The sequence below is a fragment of the Solanum pennellii genome, chromosome 8 (genome assembly GCF_001406875.1).
Source record: "Solanum pennellii chromosome 8, SPENNV200".
NCBI lineage: Eukaryota > Viridiplantae > Streptophyta > Magnoliopsida > Solanales > Solanaceae > Solanum > Solanum pennellii.
Window position 1 is genome coordinate 15,708,501 of NC_028644.1, and position 25,918 is coordinate 15,734,418.

The window sequence follows — 25,918 nt, forward strand, 5'->3', positions numbered from 1 at the left end:
ATTCGGATTATATTGAATTCATAAATATATTAATCCAAATAAATATTGTGGATTGATTTAATTGACTTAAATATTTAAGTCCAATAAATACGGATTTAATTAAGTATAAATTTAAGGAATCCATAGTGTAATACAATAATTACATTCTGTCCCGATAAATTTAGTATTTACTAATAATCCCTTAAAATTGCTGTGGCTTGATACATTAGTATGCTGTGATACATGGTAAATGAAACACAGTAACTTAAAACTGTTAAGATTAAAAGGGGGAAAAAACGGAACATTTAAATTTGTTATCTAAATCAGCTTAAATTACGGTAACAGTTCATTAATAAGATTAATTCAGAACGTAATTGGATAACAATTTCAAATTTTGAAAATTCAAGATTATATCATCTAGTTTGAAGACATTTTTATGAACATCCAGTTAAATTTCGAACAATACAAATTTAATTGTTGTTATTGTGGATGATTCATCATGAATACGTCAATTTTGATGAGACATTCAGGAATTTGGGTGAACGAATTACAGTGTAAAAGTTACAAAATCGAAGGAATCGTTGTTGGAGATTCAATTTCGTTTTCTAATCTCAAAGCAGCAATTGCAGCCGAGTTGGATATCGATGTATCAAGGAAAGATATTGAAATTCGTTACATTGTAGAAGGTAACTCCTGTCCGATGAAGCTTAAGAACGATATGAGTGTTAAACTATATTTAGAACTGAAAAAAATGAGCCTGGATTTTCAATGTATCCATTATGTATTGACACAATTGAAAAGACTGGTGGTACTGTACATAACTTTGATGGAACATGTGGAGAAATTACATGTGTAGAAGGCACAACATATGATATAAAGGCTTTGGCAATGGTTGAATCTAGATTATTTGATTCATATGAAAATCTAGAATTTGGAGTTACAAATATTATAATCAATTCAGATAGTCTAGATGTGAAGACATGTCAGATATATAAGGATAAAGCAACACTTGTAGATGTGACGACGAAATATAAGATAAAGAACAACTTCAATTGCAAAGTAAAGAGGTCTGATCAACAAAGGTATGATAGTGTTTTGAATATATATATATTTACATGCTGTTCAAAATTAGTACATGAAACATTACTATTTTCTATGAAAGCCTACATGTATCATTAGTTCTTTGATATTTTAATGTATCACTATTTCATTAATTTTTTTAATACATTGAAATAACTATTTTGATACTTTAATATACTACTGCTGATATAGTAAGGACTATATCAATTTAAACAAGCATATCAAAAAGTTCTGATACGTGTAAAAAATAATTTTCTTAAAAAATGTTAGATACTTTTTGTGTAATTCATTGTTTGATTACTTTAAACATTATTGTTGAATATATTATATGATGCAATTGCTATAAGTATTAATATGCTTAAAAATGTATGCAGCTATGTGTTGGTATGCTTTTCAGACAAATGTGGTTGGAATATGAAGGCATCCTGCAGGAAAAAATCTGATATATTCATTGTTAGAAGTTTCAATAGTGAACATACGTGTCCGATGAGGGAGAGGGTATTAACCAAGGTCCAAGCAACAGTCGGATTTGTAAGTGGAGTTACTGCTCTAAAATCGGTCAATAATAAACGAATTTATACTCCAAAAGATATAATTGATGATATTAGAGAATATTATGGGGTTCAAATATCTTACCAGCAAGAATGGCGTGCTAAAGAATGTGCACTCTCCATGATTAGGGGAAAACCATCTGCAGGATATAGATGGTTGCTGCGATACACACACATGTTAAAAACCGTGTATCCAAATTCTTATATAAGAATGCATAAGACTGAAGAGGATGAATTTATGTATCTGTTCATCGCCTTAAGACCATTCATTAAGGAATTTAATTACTGCAGACCAGTAGTTATTGTGGATGGTGCACATCTGAGTGAAGCTTACAAAGGGACATTTGTATCAGCAAGCACACTTGATGGCACATGCATTTTTTTTATAGTTGTGATGTGTTTTTATATGTTACGTATCAAATGATATAATGTGTGTGTAATCAGGTTGCGTACTTCCATTGGCATATGGTCTTGTTGACACCGAAAATGATTATTCGTGGACATGGTTTTTCGAACAATTTAAAAATGTATTTGACGAGAGAAAAGATATGTGTGTTGTTTCAGATAGAAATGAGAGTATCATGAAGAGTGTGAGGATTGTGTGTCCCAAATGTACCTTATTATGCATGCATCTGGAATCTTTGGAAGGATGTATGTGGAAACTTCAAAAGGAGCAGAAAGGCCATAAATGATCTATTCTACTCTATGACCAAGGCATGTAGAAAGGAAGATTTTGATAAGTTGATGGCTAAGGTTGATAGAATGCATCATATGGTTAAGGAGTACCTTGAAGATGCAGGTTACGAAAAGTGGTCAAGAGTTCATGCAACAGTAAACAGAGATAGAATGATGACTTCGAACATTGCAGAATGTATCAATGGTTGTCTTGTTGAAGCACGCCAACTAACTATATTAGAATTCTTGGAAGAAATTAGAATTCTTTTTGGTTCTTGGCATTGCAAAACAGAGAAGTAGCTTCATACACAAAGGACACATTTGGGAGAAAAATTTGAGGAATTGTTGATTATAAACGCGGCTAAAAGTTCAAATATGGAGGTATGTATCATTATATAATACTTTATATTATATGTATCTAATTCATTGTATCATTCTGCAGTTTGAACATGATTTGTTTTTTAAAAATTCTATATTTAAAATTTTTAATGTACACAGGTTGTTCCATCATCTGAATTTATTTTCTCAGTTTATAAAACTGGAAGAAGATATATTGTTTGTCTTGAGCGGAAAATATGTTCTTGTGGTAGATTTCAACTAGATGAGATACCTTGTACACATGCAATCGCTGTATTGAAAAAAAAGAATGTCACAGATATGAATCTGTATTGCTCTGATTACTACAAGCCTGATTCATTGGCAAAAACATATGAAATTCCAATGGTACCAATGCCAGATAAGGAAGATTGGTCAGATCCTAATAATGTGGTAGCTGAAACTGTGTATCCACCTAGATACAGAAGATCATCTGGACGACCAAGAAAAAGAAGAAGAAAGAATGCAGATGAAAAGATTTCGGTGAACACAAACTGTTGTGGATAATGTGGACAAGAAGGACACAACAGAAGAACTTGTACTTTCTATCCAAAAGAGAAGTGAATTGGTCGTAATGTTTCTAAGATATCAATATTTTTTTGAATAATTTATAACGTAAACATTTTAATGATTTTCAGTATTCATTTCAGTTGCAATTTGAACACTTTTGGTTTTGATAAATAAACTTATAAATAACCTGTGTTAATTAAATTTTAAGTCGGGCTTTTGATTATAAATACTTTGTTATTATTGGTGATGAGAAATATATTTGTGTCAATATTTCTTTTTCATACAAAATTTTATAAATCTTATGTTACACTAAGAGATATAAATTTAAGGATTATTAGGTAACATATCGTACATGATACATATGCTTTAGGCAATGTATCATGTACTTTTAATTATTGTATTACGCTATGGGATTCCTTAAATTTTTAAAAAAACAAATGTGTGTTTGGGTAACTTAGTACACATGTATCATTTGCTTTGCCCAATGTATCATCTCCATTAAATAAAAAAAAAACACTTGTTGAGGTTAGTGTTAAAACAGTTATTGAGGTTAGTGTGTACTTTACAATGACTATAAATCATGTATCATGTGATTTTATATTATTTAACTTGTGTAATGCTTTTTTTGATATGTTTTACTTGAAATATACAGTAAATAACTTTACTTTTACAAAACTATCGCAATTCATACAACTATGCTATTCATTGTAACTAAGTTTCATGTAAAATTTAGTTTTCAAATAAACTATTTATTTCTATGTTTAATTAAAAAACTTTGACTATACTTTATTAAACCTGTGTGACGCTATAATATGTCTGAGATTTATGTTTTCTAGACAAAAATACTTGTTCCATAATGTAACAAAAAAAATATTCATGGAAATTGACAAAATCAAAAAAATAACATTAAAAACATCAAAATACTTGTTCAATAACGTATCAAAATAAGAAATATAACATTAAAACATTGTTTAATCATAAATGCTACACTATGTGAACTAGACTTTTTCTGGTGGTGGTGTGACTACGCCCTAGATTTTGGTGGATCATCATTGTCACTAACATATCCAAACTTAGCCTTCTCGCTGTCATAACTCCACATCAATGCTCAATATCTTTGACGTAGGTAATCAGGACTAAAATCAGCATATGATATATTGATTTGGTCACTCATATACTCGGCAAATGCAGTAACATATAACCCACAGTCTCTACAAAAAAATACAAAATAAAAATCTTAATGATACATGATTAAGGACAAACGAAAAATTCTTGATACTTACAGGCTATCACAATTCTGTTTAGCAATGTCTTGTACAAATTCAATCATGAAAGGAACTTGAGGCTCCAAAAGTGAACCAGTAATGTTGTCTTTGTATGCATGACAATCAGCAAAATTTGTGCGCTCAGTTTCTTCAAAGAATCCACTGTCCAGTAGGTAAGAAGGAAGCATTTTAGACAATATTTTTATCTCATGAGGAATTTCTTTTTTCCTTGTGCATATTGATGAGTCAAAAACTCTTATCACCCTGTTTTTCAACTCAACAACTGCCAGCACCCAATGGAATTCTTGATCGCAATTAATCGGGATGTAGATCTCATCTACAAGATGCCATGGTAAAGCAGCTGGGATTTCAAAACCTTTGATGATGTTAATTATTGACCTCTCATATATAGATACAAATGAAGCGCGATCAACATGTTCTTGTGTACTAAGACTATCATCATCATCGTCCATGTAATATCTATCATAACAATTTTTTACATGTGACATGAACAAGAATTGGGTTGTTGTGTATCTGTATTGATCCATGGTGCAATGTTTTGATTTTTTACGAAGGTAGTAATAAATCACATCGATGTGCTATAAAAAGATGAAAACATAATAAGAAATTATATATCTAAACAATATAAAAAAATATAATTATTAAAAATTGATCATAAATTTTGCTAATTCAATAGTATGATACTTCTACAGAATGTATCATGTTATAATAATATAAGTGTGACTGATACACATTTGATAATTAGTTTAAGATTTTTACCTCATCAGATCAACATTTGATTGGCTGTGACATGGCATAGAACCAATTCTTGTTCATTGGAAAAGCAACAACAAAGTCCATCATCGTAAATCCAAAAGAAGAAGATTTTGATCTGTATTTATCGTCTGATGGGTTTCTGCATATATGATACATAAGTTTGAGTATATGTACATGATACATAACAGTCACTTAATTACAATTTTTATAAAACAAAGTATCATGAATTAGTTATATAAAAATAATTACCCCAAACACTTGCAAAAATAATGTATAAAACTTACTTATTGTTATTATTTTTTAGGGAGCCCCCTTGACAACCAATTCATGTAATCCTTAATAAGTTTCGGCGAAACTTGATCTGTAATGCCACATCCTTCGAACGGGAAACGTATTCGAGCCATATCCTTCAATTTCTCTTTTCCCTTCTCGTTTGACCCAAAAGAAGTACAATATGGAGATTGAATCCTTCTCAAAGGCATTCTGTTTCTATGCGCAGGAGTGACTGAATCGGTTCTAACTCCAATCTCAGTTATTGGAATGTCAGTGGGTAATTGACTGTCGGTCAACAAGTACTGGCTGCTAGTTATATTCTGTGGATTGTAAGAATATAATGGTCTAGCATTAGTAGGATCTTTACCCAAATCTTTGATAAGTGCATCTATTGTTGCTTGAGTTGATGGAGATATTGTTGTTGAAGTGGAAGATTCCTGTATAATATGATGTAATGATTTTTAAAATTAATTTGTGTGTAATGAAATTGTGTGTCATAAAACAAAATTGAAAAATCTACCGATGCATCCATTGTTGTTTTTTCGGGCAAAACGTGAGGGATGTTGTGTTGAACATTGTCATCACCATCTTGCTCCATGATATGTTCATTTAAATCTTGGTGAGAACCATGTGCGTCACCATCCTGAATATGCAGTTTTTAAATAAAAATTATTAATTTAATTTGTGTTGATACGTAACAGTGATTATACTCACATGATACGTAACATTGAGTATATGTGCATGATACATGACATCAACTAAATGAAAAATCATATACAATGTATCATAAACATTACCTTTGAAGTATCATTGACTTGTTGTTCACCCTCGTTTACAGAAACACCAACACCATCCTCAGCGACATCCCCTGCATCGTCGATGACTTGATATTCACCATTTTTACCAAAAAAACCAACACCATCCTCAGCTACACCACCCATATCCGAAAGATCAATTGGTATTTGTGGAGATGTTTGTTTGTCAGACTGAAATGTGCTTGTATTAGACTCATAATTGATGTTTTCCTTGCCTAGAGATTGCATCAACTGGGAGTGGTTTTCTTTTATCAATATAATCAGTTCCTCAAATTTCTTGTCAACCTATAAATTGTAGATACATTTAGGATAAAAATAAAATATATTTGATTAAAAATATCAAAATAATTTACTTACGTAAGTTTTCAAATGTCCTTTCAACTCTTCAATATATGGAATTACATAGTTGACTTTCTGAGAATCTGCAGAACCATGTACATCAGCAGCCGGGTTTGGAGACACGTCTGGAACAGAACCATTTACATCAGCAGCCGATTTCGGAGACACCTTTAGAACAGAACCACGTACATCATTAGCAGTTGAATTGGGAGGCAGATTTGACATAGAAACGTGAACATCATCATCCGGTGTCGGAGACACATTTGATTGATCAGGCTAGTTCGGTTTTGACACTTTTTTTTTTGTATAACCACTTTTTTTCTTCTTTTTGACGGTGGTGGAGGAGATGTATCAGACACTCTAGAAGATCTCCTCAATAACTGTTCGGGAGGTTTGGTGGAGAAATTATCAAAATCATCTTCCTCATTTGGTTGTACTAAGGGTAATGAAGAAGAAGGAGCATGTTCAACTTGAACAAGGTCAAAAGCTTCAATTTCCTCTACTGTTGGGACAATATTTGAACATGCATATGGAATGTATCACAACACATAGGATAATTTATCTGTTAATACAATAAAGTTCACAATGTATCACAAGACATAAATAACGATATTACATAGACAAACATAAAATAATTTATTCTAATAGTAAAATTTAATTCAATTTTACCTCTTGGAAAATGGTAGACATAAGCATTTCAAACTTTGTCTTATCAGACACAACTCTCCAATTGCACATTCTTGAGATGACATTTTGTTCTTTCACAGTTATTTCAGAATTTAACTGGGATGCACATTCGTATATCCAAACGTTAAGTGCATACGGCATCCCATATAATCGATACAACTTTTTGCTAACATCGAAATCCTGTCTAAGTGAACCAATTAGTTTTGAGAATGATAGCTGACCCCAAGGATAATCTTGATATATACCATCTTCAACCATTAAAAAATCCACAATGGATATAGTTGTATTATCAAGAGTAGTCAATACGAATGTATGAATAAAGAGCAGTATAGACATTTGGAGTGCATCCTGATCGTTCTCCCAATTACCCATCTTAAGCCGTTGAACTAATTGATACTTGGTAACATTATTGACTGCACCAGGAAAATACTTTTGGAAAAGCATACAATTAGTTGATTCTGGGTATTTGAAATCATTGGTATTGCCTTTGACATTAAGTCCAGTTAATATTGCAAATTCATCTATACCAAATTTTAGGACACACCCGTTTGAATGTCTAATATGCAACACATTAGGGTTGCTTTGTTCCAACTCTAACAGCAACAAGCACTTAGTGATTTGGCCCTGAAAATTACATTTAGTAATATCTAAAAAGGGTCCAAAAATTGTATCCCTAAACAGTTGGATTACATTCTCCCCTATGTATTTTCAAAGCCCTTCAGGAAAGTGTTGTTAAAATTGACAGCAAACCTTATGAGATGTGTTGGTATCTTTTTTATCTTGTACTTGAGTAGCTACAATTTGAAAAAAAACAAAAAATTTTAACGATATTGAAATATAAATACTAAATAAAATAACTAATACTAAATAAACAACTTATACCTTACTGATACATGATATCAGTTTTTAGAAATTCATACTACATGAAAAACATGTGATACACATCAAATTCATGTATCAATGCATCGTCTAAAAACTATAACACACTGGGTCGATATGTATCAGCAAGCACACTTGAAGGCGCAATTATTAAACTTATTGACTGATACATGATAACAATTTTCAAAAACTCGTGATACATAGAAAATCATATGATACACATCAAATTTATGTATCAATGCATCGTCTAAACACTATAACAGACTGAGTCGATATGTATCAGCAAGCACACTGGATGACGCATTTATTAAACCTATTGACTGATACATGATAACAATTTTCAAAAACACTTGATACATAGGAAATCATATGATACACATCTAATTCATGTATCAATGCACCGACTAAACACTATAACACACTGAGTACTTATGTATTAAACTTATTATCTGATACATGATAACAATTTTCAAAAATTCATGATAACAATTTTCAACAACAATTTTAAAATAAGTATAAAAAAGACATACCCGAAGCAATGTAGGCCTGAGAACAATTGTTGCTGCTTATTTTCTCTTTTTTTGGTGTATTTTGTCAACCTTTGATTTAGATGATTCGCTAAAATCTTTGTTTGAATCCTTCCGAACATTCATAGGATCTTGCAAAGACTTTTTTCTATTTTCTTTCCAATTTTCATCGTCCGAATCATAAATCCTTCTATTAGTAAAAGGATCCATTAATATCATGTAATAGAACAATGAACAAAAACAAACAAAGAAGAAAAGAAGAACGGATGATGGAGTAAGAAGAAAAAGAACACCTAGAGACGCTGATGTAATATAGCAATGAACAAGAAGAAAAAAAGAAGAAAATAAGAATAGATGATGGATTAAGAAGAAGAAGAAGAATTATAGACAAATGATGTAGTAAGAAGAAGAAGAAGAACAAGAGAACAATGGTCCAATTTTCACAAATTTCAAATTTTTTGAATTTTAAAATTCAAAATTTCATATTAAATGTTGTGAAACGTTTTTAATTAAAATTGATAATTCAAAATTCAAAATTCAAAAAGTGATTCAGAAGATTAAATGTTTTAGTGGAGAAAAAATAGGCATGATATTGGGGAAGTGTGTGTTATAGGAGACAGAAGGCTATGTATCTCTAAACTTCAACTAAAATAAAAAAAAAGGAATTATGTAATATTTAAAAAAAGAAGGGAAAATTAGAGAATACTAAACTTATAGTTGTGTATTTAAGTTATTTTTCCTTTAATTAAAGTCTAATTAATTGATTTGGACTACATTGGATGAACCCAATCCCATCTCATTCTGGAGCCCATCTTGGCGACACGTGTGCAGATGATGTGGCATGCCAAGTCAAATAAGAAAACCAATAGAATCATGACATGTGTCAAAGATGACAAGCCCTCTCCATAAAGCCCGTATGTCATGTCACTTAAATCTGATTTGCTGGACGGAGTCCTTTTCCAATCCTCTATTCTAAAACTATAAATAGGGGTCCTCATAATTCAGAAAAGAGACAGAAAATTCTAAACAAGAATCTAGAGAAACTCCGTGGTAAAAACACCATTTCATTCTCTATAAAGCTACAAGTTTAAGAATTCAAGCATTCAATTTCAAGAACGATCAAGATCAAGACCACCGAATTCAAGAACAAGCTCGAAGCCCTTGAATTCAAATAAAAGTCAACATCAAGATAAAGTTCAATTTCAAGTTCATCATAGATTCAAGAAATAGCTTTGAAGCCCTTGAATTTATATTTGAAAAGGCGAATTCAGAGGAATTATAGAGATTGTAACACCCGCATTTGAAATAATAAAATTGATTGTTGCTATAATTTTCCATTCTTGGTTATTGTTTTCTCGACGCGAATTTTATTGTCTACAAATTCTGGCACGCCCAGTGGGACAATCTCTACCTCTCATCTCAATTTTTCAAACGTCAAAGAATATCAAGATGACTTCCATGAACAACAACTCTCGATCAACCGCCTCTAAGGTCACTAGCTCCAAGTTCTCTGCTGAAGTCAAAAACATCCTTGGTGTCACATTTTGAAGTTTTATGAGCTATTACGAGAAGCAAGACTGCTACACTAGGACAACAAACGCTTCAACTGTCATCTGCGTCAACTACTGTTTTTGGGTCTTCGACTCCAAAAGGAGCAAGTTCCTCCACAAATGCTCTAGAAGGAGGAAGTAGTGTTGCTGAAAAGATCAAGAAGACATTGGCTCTACTTGAGCAATCTGGTTCCAAAAACTCTACCACAAGGGAGAACTATGATTCAACTTATGAATCATCTCCACGTATATCACGTAACGTGAGTCCACTGAGAATTAACTTACGTGACAATCCATGTTACTCTTCTGCATCTCCGATGATCATGCAAACGATGGTGACTGCTGCTTCCTCTCCTGAGGAACAACTCACAAATCAGACAAAGTTGGTTGAAGGATTGACGAAACCAAGAATCTTGAATTGACAAGTTGATGGACAGGATAGAAGTACTTTTAGATGGATATGCGAGCCATGCACCTGGAAAGGGCATTGAAGTTCAAGAAATCGAAGATCCTGCTAAGAAAGCCCCGTTTGTTAAAGAGATGCCAGTTTCTTCTGAAGGACTGATCCCACTCGATCGCTTGAAGGAGTTTATTGAAGGCACTATCAAAGATAAGTATGAAGTCTCCACCAAGTCTTCTCATATGTATGCTAAGCCATACACTGCTAGGATTGATAACTTTAAAATGCCTGCTGGTTATCAACCTCCCAAATTTCAACAATTTGAGGGAAAAGGAAATCTGAAAAAACATGTCGCGCACTTCGTGGAGACATGTAATAATGCTGGAACATATGAATACTATCTTGTTAAAAAGTTTGTCTGCTCTCTAAAAGGAAATGCCTTTGATTGGTACACGGATCTCGAACCTAACTCTATTGATAGTTGGGAGCAACTAGAACATGAGTTTCTCAATCGCTTATATAGCACAAGGCGCACGGTGAGCATGGTAGAAATCACGAATACTCGCCAAAGGAAAGATGAATTGGTCATAGATTTCATAAATCGATGGAGGAACGCGAGCCTAAATTGCAAAGATAGGCTTAGTGAAGCTTCTGCAATTGAAATGTGTATTCAAGGAATGCACTGGGAGCTTTTTTACATCTTGGAAGGAATAAAACAAAAATCTTTTGAGGATTTAGCTACTCGCGCTCATGATATAGAGTTGAGCATGTCATCTGCCGGAAAAGATATGACTATTGTCCATGATCCTTGCAAAGGAAGGGACAAGCAGGAACCGAAGAGATGGAGCAAGTTTCTGCCCAGAAATGACAATAAAGAATCCATGAGTGTAAATGTGTCACCTGCAAAGTTCACCACGAATGAGGGCGTAAAACAAAATGTGAGAACGACTTTCCAAGCACGTTCAAATCAAAAGTTGACGCTAAGGGAGATGCAAGGAAAAAAGTATCCCTTCTTGGATTCTGACGTTTCTGAAATTTTTGATGAATTACTTGAGTTAAAGCTCATTGACTTTGCAGAGAAGAAGCGACCCGATGAATCTGAAAAAAATGATGACCCAAATTATTGCAAGTATCACAGACTTGTGAGTCATCCTCTTGAAAAATGTTTTGTCTTTAAGGATAGAGTGATGCGATTGGTTAACGAAAATAAAATTATCCTTGATGATGAGAAGGCCAGTTCTAACCAGATATCTATCACGTTTGGGTCATTGGATCCGTTCCAAATGTATATCTCTGAAAAGCATGAAGAAGAGCCAGTAGAACAGGACATTGACATAGATAGTAATGAGGGTTGGATTCTTGTAACTAGGCGAAGACGCAACAAGTCAAGCCTACGAAAAGAATTATCCGAGCAACCGGTTAGAGGAAAAATGGTGAAGAAATCAGAGAAGCAAAAATCAATCAAGCGCCCCAAAAGGGCAAAGGTTGAAGTGCATCACTACCAAAAACCTCGACGTCTTGTGACTCTAGAGGAATTCTTTCCAAGCTCGTTAGACACAAAGTCTACTCAAGGCAATGTCGAGGCATCATGTTCCAGTGTGGATAAAGAACAAACAATGAAGGTGCCTCCTACTGTAAACGAAGGAACAACGAGTGAATCCTCACCAAAAGTGTCTCCTGGGGAAGTTGAAAAAGAAACAAGGGAAATCTCAGAAATGATGTCTCTTTCATCTTCTAAAAAATATATTGAACTTTCTTCCCAAGAACACATGTATGTGATACTAAAATCACATTTACAGATAACAATCTTCTATTTGGTTAAACACTACACAATCATCCTTTGTATATGGTGGGTCATGTACTATAGAAAAAGATAAATAGAATCTTAATAGATGAAGGATCTGGAGTCAACATTTTGCCTATCCACACATTGAAGGAACTTGGCATCACGACCGGGGAAATTAGTTAAAGTCATCTGTTGATACAAGGATTTAATCAAGGCGGGCAGAGGTCCATAGGCTCTATTAAATTAGAGATCCACATGGGAGATTTGCGATCAAGCGCATGGATGCATGTGATTGACGCAAAGACATCATACAATATATTACTTGGCAGGCCCTGGGTACATGAGAATAGAATTGTCTCATCTTCTTACTATCAATGTTTGAAATATCTTGAAGGTGGAATTGAAAGAAAGATAGTTGCAGATGATAATCCTTTCACTGAAGTGGAGACACACTTTGCGAAAGCAAAATTTTGTTTAAGAAGTTATGTTGTTAAATGGGTGAAATCCAATGATGTCAAATCAATCATGATTGATAATATCATAAACAAAAGAATTTATGCAGCTATCGAAAAGGTGAAAATTGACACTAAAGACTCTTGTCCCATTCTTAATGAAGGGAAGATCCTGTCTACAAAGAAGAACCAGACTTCTAGGCTTTGCTATGTTCCAAAATCGAAGAAAGAACAAGATCAACCATCTAACCTTGAAGAAAATGAATTAAGAGGGGTAACTCTTCCTATCAGACAGATTGATGCAATATAAATTTGTCTTCAAAGTTGCCAGAAAAGTCAGTCGCTCAAGATCAAGTGGTAGATATGGCTCTCCCTACAAAACGCACAAGAGAAGGTTTTGATCCCAATGCCTACAAGTTATTTGTGAAGGCAGGATACAACCCTACTGAGCCATCAGTGCTAGGAAAACTCCCATCAGAAGATACAACTAGGAAAGCGTGAAGGCCTAGGTTATAGCCAACCGCCGCCAATTCGCATTTCCATAAGAAGGGACAGTAATAATCATATAACTTTTGAAGATGACGTTACTGCTCCCAATAAAAGACCTTCCGTCTCTGATCGACTTGGTGAAGTGACAACACGAATTTCTGTGTTTGAGAGGTTAGGTCCTATGAAGAAGAATAACAAGAACCTAAGAAGTTATTTAAAAGTTACAACTCCTACTTCACATTTGATTCAAAAGGATTTCATAAGTTTGATTCCTTTTAGGATGAGGCGACGAGTGGAACTTGTGGTTTCCTGTAAAGAGGAACTCAAGGCAAAGGTTCATACTGTGGTTTACACCAAAGAGCGTGAGGAAGATGAAAAAAGTGTAGGTTCCTCAAATCATGTTACAATCTAAAATAAGTACGATTCTTTGCCTCAAAGAAGATTGAGGAAGAGCTAGATGATATTGTCTCGTGTTGTCATATATCTGTCAATGACAATGATCCTGTGGAAGAGGAAGATGCTAAAGAGGCTCCACCAGAACTTGAAGAAGGAGTAAAGATCACAATAGATCCTTTGAAGGAAGTTAACCTTGGCGCTGATGAAGACCCGAAGCCAACTTACTTGAGTGCGTTTCTAGAAAGCAATGAAGAAGTCGCTTACATCGCTTGGAGTTATAAAGAAATGCCTGGATTGAATCCTAGAGTAGCGGTCCATCAATTGCCAGTCAAAAATGGTTCTCGTCCTGTTAAACAAGATCAAAGACGTTTTAGACCAGACTTGATTCCGTTGATAGAAAATGAAGTTAACAAACTCATTGAGGCAGGATTTATTCGTGAGGTCAAATATCCTACATGGATTTCAAGTATTGTTCCTGTGAGGAAGAATAATAGTCAAATTCGAGTTTGCATTGACATTAGAGATCTCAATAATGCATGCCCTAAAGATGAATTTCCTCTTCGCATTCCAGAGTTGATGATTGATGCCACCACTGGTTATGAGGCAATGTCGTTCATGGATGGTTCTTCTGGATATAATCAAATCCGCATGTCACCAAAATATGAAGAACTCACTGCATTTCGCACGCCAAAAGGTATTTATTGCTACAAAGTGATGCCATTTGGTTCAAAGAATGTTGGCACCACATATCAAAAGGCTATGCAAAATATCTTTGACGAATTACTCCATAAAAATGTTGAATGTTATGTTGATTATTTGGTAGTAAAGTCGAAGAAGATGGGTGATCATTTGAAAGACTTAAGGATGGTGTTTGAGTTACTCCGAAGATATCAATTAAGGATGAATCCATTGAAATGTGCCTTCGGAGTTACTTCCGGCAAGTTCCTTGGCTTTATTGTGAGACACTGAGGAATTGAAATTTATCAAGCCAAAGTCGATGCAATATCAAAGATGCCTGAACCTCGAGATATTCATGAGTTAAAAAGTCTCCAAGGAAAGTTAGCTTACTGGAGAAGGTTCATCTCAAATCTAGTTGGGAGATGTCTACCATTCAGTCATCTTATGAAGAAAGGTGATCCTTTTAATTGGGACCAAACATGTAGCGAATCCTTTAAAAGTATCAAATCGTATCTAGCGAAACCTCCGATTTTGGCAGCCCCTATACCTGGAAAACCATTGATACTCTACATTGCAGCACAAGAAAGGTCTGTAGGAGCCCTTTTAGCTCAAGAGAATAGTGAAGGCAAAGAAAATTCTCTTTATTACTTAAGTAGAACGATGACGCCAAATTAGCAAAATTATTCGCCAATTGAAAAGTTATGCTTGGCACTGGTCTTTCAATTCAAAAGATGAAGCATTATTTTCAAGCTCATGTTGTCCGCCTTATTTCTAGAGCAAATCCCATCAAGTTTGTTATGTCAAAACCTGTCCTTAGTGACCGACTAGCAAGATGGTACCTTCAGTTCCAACAATTTGAGATTGTGTACATCCCTCAAAAATCCGTGAAGGGACAAGCACTAGCGGATTTCTTAGCAGACCATCCTATACCAAATGATTGGGAGTTAACTGATGAGTTTCCTGATGAAGATGCGATGTTAATTGAAGTTCAACCTCCTTGGAAAATGTACTTTGACGGGGCTACACATCGCGGCGGAGCTGGTGCTGGCGTGGTGTTCATCACTTCACAAGAAGAGATTCTACCATTCGCTTTTACTCTAAAACAATGTTGCTCCAATAATGTCGCTGAATATCAAGCATTGATACTTGGACTTGAAATGGCCGTTGACATGAAACACTTACATTTACAGGTCTTTGGTGACTCTCAATTGGTGATTAATCAACTCTTAGGAAGTTATGAGGTAAAAAAGCCTGAATTTCACCGTTATCATGATTATGCTCAAAAGTTGATAAGATGGCTTGGGGATGTAACCCTTCAACATGTGCATCGAACAGAGAATAAGAAAGCTGATGCATTGGCTACTCTAGATTCAACGCTAACCCTTCCTGATCAAATGCAAGTAACTGTCTGTAAAAAATGAATAGTACAACCGTCAAATGAGGAAGAATATAGTGAAAATAAGCTTGATTACATCGTCGCCATTGTTGAAGCTGCGAAGGAAGATTGGAGACAAACCATCATTGACTACCTATGCTATGGGATACTTCCATAAAATCCAAGAAGAAGAACTGACATACGTCGTCGTGCACCTCGTTTCCTTTATAACAAGGACACATTATATGGGAGATAATTTGAGGGTATGTTATTACGATGTTTGGGAGAGGAAGAAGCTATTCAAGCTCTGCAAGAAGCACACTCAGGAGTATGTGGATCACATCAATCTGGACCAAAACATCACTTTCACATAAAGAGGATGGGGTATTACTGGCCAACCATGGTGAAAGATTACTTATATTACGCTAGGAAATGCGATGCTTGTAAATTTCATGAGAATTTCATTCATCAACCACCCGAAGTATTGCACCCAACCATCGCATCTTGACCATTTGACGCTTGGGGACTGGATATTGTAGGACCATTACCAAAGTCTTCTGGTGGACACTTGTACATCTTGGCTGCAACTGATTACTTTTCAAAATGGGCTGAAGCTGTCGCTCTTAAAGAGGTGAAGAAAGAGAATGTTGCAAATTTTATCCGAGTAAATATTATCTATCGCTATGGCATCCCTCGCTATATAATAACAGACAATGTCAAACAATTTGATAACAAGTTAATGAACAAAATTTGTGATATTTTTGACTTTAAGTAGCGTAAATCTTCTATATACCATGCTGCCGCTAATGGTCTTGCTGAAGCATTCAATAAGACTCTATGCAACCTGTTCAAGGAAGTTGTCTCCAAATCCAAACGGGATTGACATGAAAGAATGGAAGAAGCTTTGTGGGCATATAGGACAACATATCGCACACCAACTCAAGCAACACCATATTCACTTGCTTTTGGAGTTGAAGCAGTCCTGCCACTCGAGCGTCAAATACCCTCCTTAAGACTTGCTATTCAAGAAGGTCTCACTGAGGAAGAAAATGCTCGATTTCGTCTTTCTGAGTTAGAAGCACTTTATGAAAAGAGATTAGAAGCCCAACAAAACCTTGCATGTTATCAAGCTCGTCTATCTTGTGCTTTTAATAAGAAGGTTCACTTGAGGTTCTTTCAAGTTGGAGATCAAGTTCTCGCGGTAAAAATACCCATCATTACTTCGCACAAGTCTGGGGGCAAATTTACCTCAAAGTGGGATGAACCATATGTCATACAAGAAACATATTCAAATGGTGCTTACAAGATTGTTGATGCTGATGGCTTAAGGATCGGTCCTATTAATGCCAAATTCCTAAAGAGATACTATCCTTGAAGTAAGATGATGCTTCTTAAGGTACGAGCCTAAACTGCATGTCACTCCTGGCCTGCAAGAGTATAAACTGTGTACGACACAACCCCAAAAAAATCACTTAAATCCCCAGAACTACGTTGTGACTTGATCCTCTTTATTGAGGTACGTAGGCGCTTAGAACAATATTCTAAGTTCAGTTTCATGAGTGTCAAAAATAAAAATGTTCCCAATCAAATTCAAAGAAAAGTCAAAGCGATATGTATTTTATCTTTTGTCTCATCAAACTTTAGACTTGTACGAAGTATTGATGGGTCTATGGAAGGGGAAACCTTTATAAAATATGAATCTCTTATTAGTACGGTGGAAGTCTTTAAATTAGATCTAGTATGCAAATTGAAGTCTTTATATTCTTCGACTTTATTATTTGAAGTATCCAAATTCTCTAAGTATACAGGTTGAAGTATTCAAATCCTCTAAGTATGAAGGTAAGACTTCAAGTATGTAAGTAGAAGTCTCCAAATGCGTATGTAATTGAATTTCATGCCTAAAGGTGCGCGAGGTTTGTCCCTTTGCACCTTAAGCTAGCTTTGTTGCGGATTATCCCTCAACAGATCTTTGAATTTCTGTGTTTTAAGGTGGACAAACTTGTCCCTTTGCACCTTAACCTAGGCCTTTTCACGGGGGTATACTTAAAAGAATCTTTTTCAATTTTCATGTCTTAAGGTGGACAATATTTGTCCCTTTGCACCTTAATTTGACCTTTTCACTGGTGTATATTTAAAAGGGTCTTTAAATTTTTCATGCCTTATGGTGGACGATATTTTTCCCTTTGCACCTTAATCTAGCTTTGTTGCGAATTTATCCTTCAACGAATCTTTAAATTTCTATGTCTTAAGGTGGAAAAACTTGTCCTTTTGCACCTTAAGCTATAATTCCCACGGATTTATCATTAAAAGGATCTTTAAATTTCCATGCCTTAAGGTGGACAATATTTGCCCCTTTGCACCTTAAACTGATCTTTTCACGGGTTTATTTTGTCTCAAATTGGTTAAGCATTCAGGACTTTGTAACACCTTGAGTTTATTTTCAAGGCGGGAGCATTACACGGTATCCTATTAAATCCTCAAGTTGGTTAAGCATTCAGGACCTTGTAACACCTTGAGTTTATTTTCAAGGCGAGAGCATTACACGGTATCCCATTAAAGCTTCAAGTTGGCTAAACATTCAGAACCTTGTAACACCTTGAGTTTATTTTCAAGGGGAAGCGTTACACAGTATCCTAGTAAAGCTTCAAGTTGGTTAAGCATTTGAGACCTTGTAACACCTTGAGTTTGTTTTCAAGGCGGGAGCGTTACACGGTATTTTAGTAAAGCTTCAGGTTGGTTAAACATTCGAAAACCTTGTAACACCTTGAGTTTATTTTCAAGGGGGGAGCGTTACACGGTATTCAACAAAATCTTCAAGTTGGATAAGCATTCGAGATCTTGTAACACCTTGAGTTTATTTTTAGGGCGGGAGCATTACACGGTATTCTAGTAAAGCTTCAAGTTGGTTAAGCATTCCGGACTTTGTAACACCTTGAGTTTATTTTCAAGGAGAGAGCATTACACGGTATTCTAGTAAAGTTTCAAGTTGGATAAGCATTCGGGACCTTGTAACACCTTGAGTTTGTTTTCAAGGCGGGAGCGTTACACGTCATTCTAGTAAAATTTCAAATTGGTTAAGCATTCGGGGCCATGGAACACCTTGAGAGTATTATATATTTATTTGTTAAGGCATGGACGTTAAGAACAGTTTTATGTGATAAACCCTTCCTATGTAGCCTCCGTAAAATATAAAATTTCTTTTGCTGATTTAAAAAAAAAAAGACGAAGGAAAATACAAGTGAAGGAGAGATTGTTACCTGTCAAGATGTTTGAGAATCGGAAGGTAAATCTTGAATCTTGGATGTGTTGTAGACCTTTATGTCTAGATTCGGAATCATCAAGCGGATTGTGATTTCGTTGTTCCTACGTCAAGACAGGAGATTTTTAGTAAGTCACACAAATCTGAAAATTTTTAGCATGGCAGAATCTAGAGCTTACTTCAAAAAATCATCTAGAAAGATTCTGAAGGTATTAAATTTTGAATTTTGGATATATTAGAGATAGAACAGTCTAGTTTCTGAAAAATCAAACTGTTCATGATTTTGAGTTTTCTACAATGAGATATGAATTTTCTACGACAAACATGTCAGACTGTAAAAAAAAGTGACGAATTTTTAGCATGACAAAATCTAGAGCTAACTTCAAAAAATCATCTAGAAAGATTCTGAAGGTATTAAATTTTGAATTTTGGATATCTAGAGATCGAAAAGTCTAGTTTCTGAAAAATTAAATGGTTCATGATTTTGATTTTTATACAATGAGATATGAATTTTCTACGACGAACATGTCAGGCTGTAAAAAAAAGTGACGAATTTTTAGCATGACAGAATCTAGAGCTAACTTCAAAAAATCATCTAGAATGATTCTGAAAGTATTAAATTTTGAATTTTGGATATGTTAGAGATCGAAAAGTCTAGTTTTTGAAAAATCAAACGGTTCATGATTTCGATTTTTCTACAATGAGATATGAATTTTCTACGACAGACATGTAAAGCTGTAAAAAAAAGTGACGAAAATAAATTTAAAAAAAGAGAAAAATTACCTTCAGTATGCCCTTTTCGTCGTAGGCTCACAATCTGTAATTGAAGATAAAATTATGGAGACAATGTATCTATTTATAGATGTCATGTGGTGGGATAAAATTCTTCTCCCAGTTCAATTACAATTTCTTTTTGGCTTGGGCAATAAAACATATATATGAATATGAAATTGAGTAGGATTACAATTCCTAATTGAATTTTAATTTCTTTTTGGTTTGGGAAATAAATCATATATAGGATATGAAATTGAGTAGGATTACAATTATTAATTCAATTATAATTCATTTTAACTAAATTGAATTTAGTAACCAGTTAATGCTTCAAGCCTTGTCTCTAAAATATAAAATATCTCGACAAGACTTGAAGCAGGGGGCATTTGTAATCATTTAAAATTTATTAAATATAAATTTATAAAATGATTCGGATTATATTGAATTCACAAATATATTAATCTAAATAAATATTGTGGATTGCTATAATTGACTTAAATATTTAAGTCCAACAAATACAGATTTAATTAACTTAAATATTAGTTGATTTCGACTACATTGGATGAACCCAATTTGTTAAACCCAATCCCATCTCATTCTAGTTTCCATCTTGGCGCCACGTGTGCAGATGATGTGGCATGCCAAGTCAAATAAGAAAATCAATAGATTCATGACATGCGTCAAAGATGACAAGCCCGCTCCATAAAGTCCATATGTCATGTCACTTAAATCTGATTGGCTGAATGGAGTCCTATTCCAATCGCAACTCCTCTATTCTAAAACTATAAATAGGGTACAAACGCTTTTTAATTCTCTATAAAGCTACAAGTTTAAGAATTTAAGCATTCAAGTTCAAGAACGATCAACATCAAGACCATCGAATTCAAGAACAAACTCGAAGCCCTTGAATTCAAATAAAAGTCAAGTTCAAAATAAAGTTCAAGTTCAAGTTCATCATAGATTCAAGAGCAAGCTTTAAAGCCCTTGAATTCATATTTGAAAAGGCGAATTCAGAGGAATTATAGAAATTGTAACACTGACATTTGAAATAATAAAATTGATTGTTGCTATAATTTTGCGTTCTTGATTATTATTTTCTCGACGCAAATTTTCTTGTCTACAAATGGATTGTTATCTTATTGAAAAGAACGTCATACCCTACGACTCCAAAACAAATAAAGTTTACAAACTTGCCACTTCTAAACATATATGTTTGCAATTAACTCTCTTTTGTGGGATCAGTCTTTTCACATTTACTGCAAATTGCCAGTATCCTAATCATGTTGATGTTCCTCAGACGCATCAACCTGTCCAATAATTATTGGGACAACAATAATAGTGTATTCACCTTTCAAGACTTATATAACTCTTCAATTCTATCTACAATAACCTAACTACTCACACTTTGTTTGATCCCTCTTTAACATAACTAAATTTTTTTTACTTAGTAGTTAGTAGTGTAGCTGAAAGAGTTGGTCTGGTTCTTGTGGAATCAAACTAAACAGAAGATCAATTAACATGAATATTTGATAGTAAGATAATCAATCAAAAATAAAAGTCAAGATAGTATCTTGGTAGGTGAAGTTTAAGCAAACCATAAAATGGTTTTATATAAAGTTGACATTTTTGACATATAGTGATGTCACGGATGACATAAATAGGATGAATTCATTCATATAAATAGGTAGCTCTAAATTCATTTTCAAATCATCCTCTCACTTGCCTCTCACCTTCTAAGAAATTTGTGTTCTCTCTTTTATTGTACTTCACTTGTATTTTTTGTAGGGTGAAATAAATATTGGTGCAGTTGTTCTTTGGTGGATGTAGGAACATTTTGATCCTAACCACGTTAAATATTGTTGTTCTTCCTTGTTCTTTAATTTCACATTTCCGCTAACAGTAGCCCTATTGTTTCTTCTTCAATCTCATCCCACTCTTTTTTATCAAGATATAATGTATTATTGTACAAATATTAGGGCATAACTGTTTATCTAGCAGATTTTCGGTCTCAATCCAATGTCGTTATAAGCTATTGACATTAATTAATTGACATTAAAGATCATTTTTGGTGTGGTGATTGTTAGACTATTTATATCCGAGAGTATTGCTTATATTAATGTCTCTAACTCTCTGTTTTTTCAACTTTAAGTCATAATCATCAGAAAGATTAATTTATATCACATCTGAATTCAGACGCAACACAATCACAAAGCAATATTAGAATGACATTCAAAGTTAAGAACATAAGAAGTCAACAAAATAAGAAATTACCTACACATTTCTAGTCACCCCATTAATTATGCATATAAAATTAAGACATCAAATGCAAATGATTCTTAGAAATTACCTTCACATTTCTGGTGACTATTTCACAAATATTAACTTTCATAACTTGTCAGAGCTGTAGAACAATAGAAAAGGATAACTTTTTTTATTGATCCTCCATTGTACATTGGTACAAAAAGTGCCATATATATGAGAAATAGTATTATTAAACAACTACTAAATAAAATGTACTTCTTCCCATGCCGTCATAACTAATTACTCTCGAAAAAGAGGGAGAAGTGCTTTGTTGTTGATGTTGAACAAAGAGAAGAGGGAGTTATATTTGGAATCCGTAAATTCCAAATTTGTAACTGTTCTTGGTTGTCAAGTTTTGAATTTTAAAAGGAAACTGATTTAAACTTCCGAAATCATTATTATTAGTTCAAAATACAAATTTAAGTTAAATGATTAAAAATATCAGTTTTATTTTTTGTTTTTATGATGTGAACTTATTCCTTAAAAGATTTTTTTAAAAGCGGTAAAAACTGATTATTAGTAAATTTACAATTATTCTTATTTTATTAATTTTTTTAAAAATAAAATATTATTAGTAATTTATTATTTAATTCTATAATATGTAATTAATAGTTTTTCTAATTATTTAAAATCTTGTTATTGGTGGTGCTCACACGTGTCATTTCTTATTCTCCTATTATATATAGATAGATTTTCCATCATTGAATTCCCCAAAAAGATTTTGTCACGCCCCAAGCCTACACCCTGGGCGTTGCCGACACCCAATGACCATTGTTGACCTCGAGCGGACCCTTGACTTGATTTAATTAAATAAATGGAAGACAACAATCAATAGCTTATGATCAAAGAATTGAACTAAGCTAAATAATAAGATAAATGGGAATTTTTTAAAGATTTAAATATTCAACATGGCCAAAATGGAAACGCAAGTCTTTAACATAAGAATGATAATGTAAAGACCACTGAACTACTAATTATCTATGAAGCATCTAAAATAACTCAGATGGATGTTAGGATATACCACACAACATCGTAATGAACTAACTAGAAAGCAATAAAAATGTCCTCCGGAATGTAAGGAGGCTCACCGGCTGACTCTTGATTTTTCTACCGAAAAAAGGTGTGCTGGATGTCGATCCTCGTTACATGCATCTGCATCATGATGCAATGCAGGCCAACTTACAATAGAACATTGAATGTACGAGTATGCGAGTTGGAATGCTAAAACAACTTAAGCTTGGAAAGAGTAAGAACGAACACTTATCTTGGCTTTGCTCAACTCAAGAATAACAAAATTCAATATAACTGAATCATTTCAATAGAAAGCAATTTAAAAGTAAGTGCAATATAAAGAAAAGTTGTTTGAAAACATGTTGTAAAGTTTGAATGTACACAAGAATACAATTAAATCTTAGATGTATGTAAACATACAAGTTGATGACACCCAATTTTTGACCTACGCATATAAATTAACTTTCGAGCTTCATTAATTTCGAACGACTTAAAATAATTATCTTTATAAAATTCAAAATATTTTTCAAGTTATTTAAAAGTAATTTTAGTAGACTTTATAATTTTTAAAATAGCAAGTATGTTTTGTAAATAATTAGTTATTTTATAAATATTTGAAAATAATCTCAATTTTTTTAATTTTAGTAAGTATTAAATTAAATTAGTTTAGTTTAAATTGTACATATATTTTTGAGTTATTAGTTTATAATTAAGATAATTATTTTATTTTGTTAAGATTAAGAAGCTCGTAAATAATTATATTAGTTCGTCCTATCTAGATTTTAGCCAAATTCATTAGTGACATTCAATTTAGCTGAATCGATAATTAATTTGGCTATATTAAATGATCAAATTTTGGGTCCTTAAAACATTTTCAGCAGCCCATTCTTTTTTCTCAAATTCCCTTACAATGACCGAGACCCATTTTATTTTTCCACTCAATCGACCCACTCCCTCTCACCCGACCCGGTCCAGCTATCTCTCATCATAAAAAAAAATCCTGAACGACAGTCCAAGCAGTGACAAAACGACCACAATACACGACGTGAATAACAACGGAGTGTAAGCAAAGGGGTCAAGAAATATTTAGTTGCTTTTTCGTTGGGTTAGAAATTTTTTTGCGGAAGAACAGAGGGAATACATATTGCATATAAAAGAAAAGAAAAAGAAGAAAGTCAGGAAATTTTCAGTAAGGCTCAAAGAATCACAATAAAATATTAGCTATATAAAAACGTTTAGCAAACAGGCTTTTGAAGTAATATAGATTGGTAGCACTTCGGTAGTGGTGAAGTCGCTGTCTCCTTTGCTCATCCAGTCCCTAGTTCAGCTTCCCAAAAAAAGGTAATGTTTCTTCTTTATAATATCTTCCTCGCCTCTTTTTCCTTTTCGAAGTGATCTGTGAGATGTTAGAAAAATCTGTCTCTGAACTCTTTTGCTGTTATATTCCAGTGGTGATATTTTATTTCTAGTAGTATTCACTAAGTTAGAAGTAATATCAGGTTGAAATTGTCACTGGCTTATGACCAGTATTGTTGTTCCTTTTCCTCCTTGTTTGAGTGTGTATTATATTTCCCTTCTCCAGTCCATTAGTTGAAGGTTGTTGAACATTATTATCTCCTATCCCTGCCTATTTGAGGTTCACCTTATCATGATTTAAGCTTTGTTTTCTTTTCAAAAGTATTGGCTGTTGTATATGAAAGTTACACATGAAGAAGCAATTGATTTTCTCTATGTATTTTACACATAATTCCCTTTTCCCTCTGTTTTTCTGCCCTCTTGAAAGGTAATAAGCATCTCATTTCAGGTCTCTTCCATTTCTTTATGTATCGACTGATTGTTTCTCGACAATCTGAGGTGTCCAAGCGCAATGTTTTTTTTTGAATATCTTAAATTATAGTTGACTGCAAATCAGGAATGCATTATCTTTTTATATCACAATGTTGTTGTTTGTTCTTTTTCAGTGATGTTTTGAGGACTCCCCTTGGCCTCGAGTTCATTTCTTATTACTAGAATTTCTTATTTCATTGTTGTCATGTTTGATTGGCTGAGAAAGTTGGGGTTCAACCATGAAGTTTGAAATCACCTTCCATACGCGATTTCGGGTTTTCGTAATACGACATATAGGTCATTTTTTTCTTCTTGTTATTTTAACTGATGTAAGTCATGTGAGTTGCTTCATTTTTATGATGTTTGCCCCTTTGAATTCAAAGCTAAGTGTTGTGATCAACATGTTAGTTTTTCATATTTCGATAGTTTGTGCGTTACAACTTTAGTTTGCATCTTCTTCTTTACCATTCATTTGAGTTAGCTTCTTTCAAGCCTATCGTAACTAAGATTAAACTAAAATGAGTTGATGGGCTGTATGTTTCAAGCTGCTGGAATCCTCTTTCATGTCGATTTTCCTTGTTGATTTTCATCTGTATCAGAAAGATTATTGCATGTATGTCTTTGTTTTCATTGTTTTTTACCTTCCAACATGTTAAAACTGATTTTTATTTTTCGTTGCTAAGTTATGATTCATTTGTGTTCTGCTTCCTCCTCATTCCTTATACATAATTTGATCCCTCCATCAGTAATTGATATTGTTGTTAGGCTGAAAGTTGGGGTGATAGTAACGTAAGAATGTGACAAATGACTGCCTAAGTTTCGTCTTAAGTTTCCTTGTTTAAATTAGTTAGTCTTTAGTCAAATTGGGGAGGGGGGGGGGGGGGGAATGAG

The 25,918-nt window shown here is 33.8% G+C and overlaps 2 protein-coding genes and 1 pseudogene across 2 annotated transcripts; 2 read left to right on the forward strand and 1 right to left on the reverse strand.

Annotated features, from left to right (window-relative positions):
* Window positions 1-478: 478 nt before the first annotated feature.
* Window positions 479-2,585, forward strand: LOC107027503. The gene is made up of 5 exons (XM_027919263.1): window positions 479-674; window positions 950-1,061; window positions 1,434-2,008; window positions 2,055-2,200; window positions 2,259-2,585. The coding sequence occupies exons 1-5, from the start codon at window positions 479-481 to the stop codon at window positions 2,583-2,585; spliced, it is 1,356 nt and encodes a 451-aa protein (XP_027775064.1).
* A 2,639-nt stretch (window positions 2,586-5,224) lies between these two features.
* LOC107027504 lies at window positions 5,225-7,770 on the reverse strand (annotated as a pseudogene).
* A 7,414-nt stretch (window positions 7,771-15,184) lies between these two features.
* Window positions 15,185-15,904, forward strand: LOC107027505. The gene has a single exon (XM_015228659.1). The coding sequence runs from the start codon at window positions 15,185-15,187 to the stop codon at window positions 15,902-15,904; it is 720 nt and encodes a 239-aa protein (XP_015084145.1).
* Window positions 15,905-25,918: the final 10,014 nt, after the last annotated feature.